This window comes from Cenococcum geophilum, assembly GCF_001692895.1.
Source record: "Cenococcum geophilum 1.58 unplaced genomic scaffold K441scaffold_21, whole genome shotgun sequence".
Classification (NCBI taxonomy): domain Eukaryota; kingdom Fungi; phylum Ascomycota; class Dothideomycetes; order Gloniales; family Gloniaceae; genus Cenococcum; species Cenococcum geophilum.
The window spans coordinates 498,213-504,186 of NW_027137579.1; the positions used below are offsets into that span (position 1 = coordinate 498,213).

Consider the following 5,974-nt stretch of genomic DNA (forward strand, 5'->3'; position numbering starts at 1 on the left):
AATTAATAAGCTTTATTAACCAACATCACTGTAACCCTACTTAAGTAGTCGTTATTAGTGAGTCACCCTGTGTGACTAACAATTTTAAAGAGTAACTTATTGCCGCCATTAAGAATAGAGTTAAGCTATTAATAGCCTTTATAATAGCTAAAGAGAAGGCTAACTTTAAGCTCGTAAAATAGCTTTAAAAGGAAGGCTGTATTATAACTTTAGGAGCTCCTTTTTAAGCATCTAATAAGTAGGAGATTAACGGTCTTATTATAAGAGGAGTCTTTAAGTTTAAGAAGTATAACCCTACTAAGTTTAATAGGGTTCGTATATTTAGGTTAAGAATGGTTAATAAGATTAAAGGCAAAGCTACTAATACCCCATTTAAGAAGTTAAGGCTAGTTATTTAAGGTTATAACAACAATAGTAAGGAAGTAATTTTTACGCAATCCCCTATAATTTAACGAGCTAGTTAGCGAGTTATTATTACGCTAGCTCCCTCCTTAATAAAAAATAAAATAGCGGTTTATTTATAAGATATTACCTAGGCCTATACCCAATTAGAGATACGCCTTTAGCGCTTAATATTAGCATACCTTTTAGAGTAAATTCGCTACCAATATCCCAAAGATACAATTATAGTTATGCTTAAGCCACTATATAGAATTACAGAGGCAGGAACTTATTAGTGGGCTACTTATAGTAAGCACTATAAAGAGAAGCTTTTAATAACTACTTCTATATTTAATCCCTGCTTCCTTATTANANCTANNNNAACTCTATTTNGAATTNTTNGNATATAAACNNANNATATAATTATNTTAGNNGANNACTAATTCTTAGCTCTTAAAGAAGATAAGCTAGTAAAGGTATATCTTATAGCAAAGCTAAAGGAAAGACTTAATTTAATAATACTATTACTCTTTAATAGATGTATTATTTCCCTAAATAAGGATTCCATTACCCTACGCTAGAAAGGTTAAGGTAAGAAGATTAATATTATTAATATTAATTTTCTAAAGTAAGGATATGTAGAGTAACGCGCTCGCGGAGCTTATATAGCTTCTATCTATTAACCCAAAGCTTCCTTTAATCTCTCTATTGCCGCTTAACACCAAGAACTAACTAAGGAGGATATCCTTGCCCTAAATAAGCGTCTTTTCTGGTAAAGGAGCCATCTTAATTAAGGACTGCTCTACGTGCCTATTAACCTTTCTACCGCTAAGCTTTTTATATTTATTAATGGATTATTTATAAATAATAAAGATTTTAGCTCCCAGCTAGGATATAAGATTATTATCGCGAATAAATCTACTAGAGAGAGTAACTTTATAATCTATAATAATCTTATTTATTAGAGCTTAACTAAGAGTAAACGCGTTACTCGAAGCGTTTTAGCGTTAAAGATATATAGAATAGTCGGCGGAGTTAATATAGTAATTGCAATTAGAACTACCTTAAAGATAATTATAAATTAACTTAAACTCCCTATTATCCCTATAATTATATACACCGACTTATATTCCCTCTATAAGTATTTAGTTAAGCTTAGTACTATAAAGGAGAAGCGCCTTATAATTAATATTATAGCACTACGGCAATCTTATAAGCGTTAAAAACTCTTTAAGATTTAATAGATTAATGGCCAAGATAACTTAGTAGATGTGATAATAAAGGTAAACCTAAATAAGGCACTAAAGACGTTTGTTAATATAAATACTCTATATATATAAGTTAAAGGTTGGGTTAAGAGGGAGTAGAAGATATAGTAAGGGCCGCTAAGGCGCTAGTAGTAAGCGAGCTAATAGCAATTTTCTATCCCGGGGATAGAAAATCGTAATTAGTTAGTAGAAGTCCGGGTTAGTAGAATAAGGCGTATTACCTACTAAATTCTACTATAGTCTGCCTACGGTTATATTGTTATATACTATCTGTTTATATATAAATAGTAACTATAAAAAGAAGAGTTGCTAGTGTTGGGAATAAGACAATTTGCCCTTACGTGCGGCATATTACCGTTATGTAAGGCAACTTACCGTCATATGCCGTCGCGGCACTAGCGTGGTGAGGAACCTTAAATTCCTTACCCTCCCCTATCTAGAATAACAACCTTTTCCATCACTGTATCTACTTAAGTAGTATTAGTGATTTGCCCTGTGTTTCCAATATATAACAATTAAATTATTATATATTCTTATAGATTGCTATAATATACTTTTAAATATATTTATATTATAACTATATAAAATATAGAGCTATCTACTTAGGTGTTAAGGGGGAAGCCTTTTATAGAGACTCTAAATTATTAATTAGCCTAGTGCTTGCCTACCTATCTATTTACCTATCTATCTACCTACCTACCTACCTACCTACTTACCTACCTACTTACTTACCTACTTACCTATTTACCTACCTACTTACCTACCTACTTACCTACCTACCTACTTACCTACCTACCTACCTACCTACCTACCTACCTATCTACCTACCTACCTACCTACCTACCTACCTACCTACCTACCTACCTACTTACCTACCTACCTACCTATCTACCTACCTACCTATTTACCTACCTATCTATCTATCTATCTATCTATTTATCTATCTATCTATCTATTTATCTATCTACCTATTTATCTATCTATCTATCTACCTACCTATCTATTTATTTATCTATCTATCTATCTACCTATCTGCCTATACTTACCTATCTATACCTACCTATCTGTGTCTACCTATCTATGCCTACCTATTTATGCCTATATACCTAATATCTATATACCTATACCTATATACTTATACCTATATACCTATACCTACCTATTTATATTACCTTAATTTAATTAATTAATTAAATCGTTTATAGAGTTCGCTAGCTAGTTATTTAAATAGTTATTATCTAGCTTTAGTAGCGGTCGTATAGCTTTAGCGAGGTTATGTGGCTTTGGCGACGGTTATTTAGCTCTAATAACGATTGTCTAGCTTTAGCGACAGTTGTCTGGTTCTGGCGATAGTTATTTACTAGCTATTGTTCTAGTATCTCCTTAAGTAGGGAGGATATAAGAAAGGAAGGTGTCGACCTAAATCGGAGTTTCTTACTATTATTATAATACTATTTAACGACCTAGATCGTCTATATAAACTATATCTTACTTATCTCTTAACTTATAAGTAAATATCTTATTAAATATCTTATTATCTATTTTCTATTACCTATTTAACTTAGTTGTTTAGATCTACCTAATATATATAAGAGAGCTTCTAGAGCCCTCTTTAATAGACAAAGTTCTTATTTTTAATCGTTTGTTTAATAAAAGGGTAAAAAATAAGGTGGCTACTTAGGTATATATAGGGGTATACCCAGTAGAGGCACGTGTAGAGGTGTTGATTAGTAGTCCGTGCACTAATTATAAGAAAAGAATAATAACTCTATCTATTAAATGTGGCTCTAATAGCCTCTATATATATATAGGAAAGGTATAGGAAATAAGAACAAGAAGAGGGTAGAGGGGTAGTAATAGAAATAAGGAGTAGGTAACTGAGTTAATAACTAAGTTAATAACTAAGTTAATAGGAGGTAGTTAAGTCAGTAATAAGATAACCTAATTTAGGTTAATATACCCCCCCAGCTAATTAACTAGTAGGTAATTAGCTAGATATACCTAAACATCAGGAAAATGTTTATACCTCCTAACAGTACTAACAGGTTCTTGACAGCTCCTGTCAGGGCTGTCAGGAGGCCACTCGGACCACCCGGACCGCCGGGACCGCCAGGACCACCAGGATTACTAGGACCTCCAGGACCTCTAGGATCTCCAGGACCTCCAGGATCTCCAGGACCGCCAGGACCTCTAGGACCGCCAGGATCTCTAGGACCGCCAGGACTGCTAGGACCGCCAGGACCTTTAGGATAATAAGAAAAATAAAACCCCAGATTTAAAAATTAAGTATATTAGTAAAATATTAGTTTTTCTACTACCTTTAAATTATACAAATACTTAAGTAGATATAATACTTTAGCATTTATAGCTGTTTAGAAAAAGTAAAAGCTAGCCTACCGATTTAATAATGCTAAAGATTTTATTAATTCTCTATATTAAAATAAGTTAAAATAATAAGTATAAGAGGCCTGGCCTAACTGCTAAAGCAATATAAATATCATTTTGGAATCGCGTGTGCTAGTATAAGTATAAAAAGTTTAGATTTAGACTTGGTAATACTATATAACGCTACATGCTTTAAAAATCCTCCTTACTACTCTGCCAAAAAATAACCCCTCTATAACCTTTTATAAACCGTATAAACTTCTAAAATACCTTATTATTATATACATACTAATCCTTACTAGCGTCGCTATTATACCAGCCAGCTCCATTATCTAGTAAACCTAGGGTATTCTTAAAATCATCCCATATAAATTCGGAGTGGATAGGTACTTATGCCCGCACTTTCTTCTAGCCTGTTATAATTAAGTAAAAATCTAATATTTCTTCTTCACCACCCTAAATACTCGCAATTCCCTAGACGGTTATCTATATAGATACTTAGAGTTAGTATATAACTATAGAAAGAAACTTAGAATTAAAGAAACCTAATACTATACCGGGTTATTCCCCTTTAAGGCACTACCTCTAATTTGTTTAGGTCTAGGTAAGCTAGAAAAGTAAAGCTGCATTAATAAGGTAGAGTAATCCGAATTAGCACCGCCGCACCATATTTAAATAGCAGCCTTTAAGCTTTCGGTGCTCTTATTATCCAAATCCTTAAATAAATCGTCTAAGACATTATTATATGGATTCTACCATAGTTCAGCGTTAGGGCACTGTTCGTCTTCGTTATTATAGCGTGGTGCCCTTATCTTCGCATCTTTAAATATATAAAACTTAATTGCGACCCGGCGGTATAGTGCTATAGCGTCCCATATCGCAAGTAGCTCCCTATAGATTGCTTTATCCTTATTAGCAGTTAGATATAAGATATAGTAAATTTATCCTACCTTAAACCTCCTCGCTGCTAATATACTTAATAGTCTTATAGTGGCCGGACAGGTACTCCTAGATACCGTACCTCAAACTAACCGCGATAAAGCATATGGTTGCGCCAGCGAGCTTATAAAAATATTTAGCGGAAGACCGGTGTCTAGCTATTCCTATTAAACCATTTACCCAGAATATATCCGCGTAGGCAGCAACGATTACTTTATAGTAGAATTGTCTCTTACTAACCTATTAATATTGGTAAAGAAGTACAGTTTCCGTTTACAATATATGATATAAAAAGGGGGGCTACTAGTGGAAGATAATAGAAAGTAAAAGAATTTATAATGGAAAGAAGCAGAATTGTTAAAAAAAAGTAGGTAAATTTGTAAGATGGAAAATAGTAGGAGTCTGGGGTAGAAAATAGTAGAAAGATTAGGTGGAAAATGGAAGAAATTTAATACAAAGGATGGCTAAATTTAGGGGTGGAAAACGGCAGATCTCTAGCATAGAGAAATGGACATAGTAATAGAGGGGTGCATTTAAGAAGCACTTACCTTTTCGGCCTATTCAAATGTAAAAAAGTGGTCTTTTAGTAACCTCTTTACCTTTTTAGCATCGTTACCGAAGCTTAGGCCATATACTTCCTTAACAATAGCCTAGAACTTACGATTTGCTTTAATTCTAAAATCTCCTAACCTGTCCTTTATCTACGCGTATTTAGTTTATATAACTCCCCAGTATATTAATATACTAAAAGTACCTTACGTGCACTAACTTAATCAGGTTTATAATCCACTTATTTTTATTCCTCCCTTAATAGATAAGCTTAGGTTACGGTCTATAATTTAATAATTAGCGTCTCTAATATAGAAGGAAATTAATCTACCTAGGGGTTAACTTGTAGGTTCGAGGATCCGCCCTTACCTGTGTATATTTTCGCGAGAAATATACTTGTCGCTTAGTAGAGAACAGCTTTATGCGCATTCTTAACCTTCTAATTTATGCGG

The 5,974-nt window shown here is 33.4% G+C and overlaps 1 protein-coding gene across 1 annotated transcript; it reads left to right on the forward strand.

Annotated features, from left to right (window-relative positions):
* Window positions 1-242: 242 nt before the first annotated feature.
* On the forward strand, window positions 243-398 carry K441DRAFT_560374 (uncharacterized protein; the record flags this gene model as incomplete). The annotated part of the gene is made up of 1 exon (XM_067643491.1): window positions 243-398. A coding segment is annotated over one exon (156 nt), but the record flags the coding sequence as incomplete, so codon positions are not given.
* Window positions 399-5,974: the final 5,576 nt, after the last annotated feature.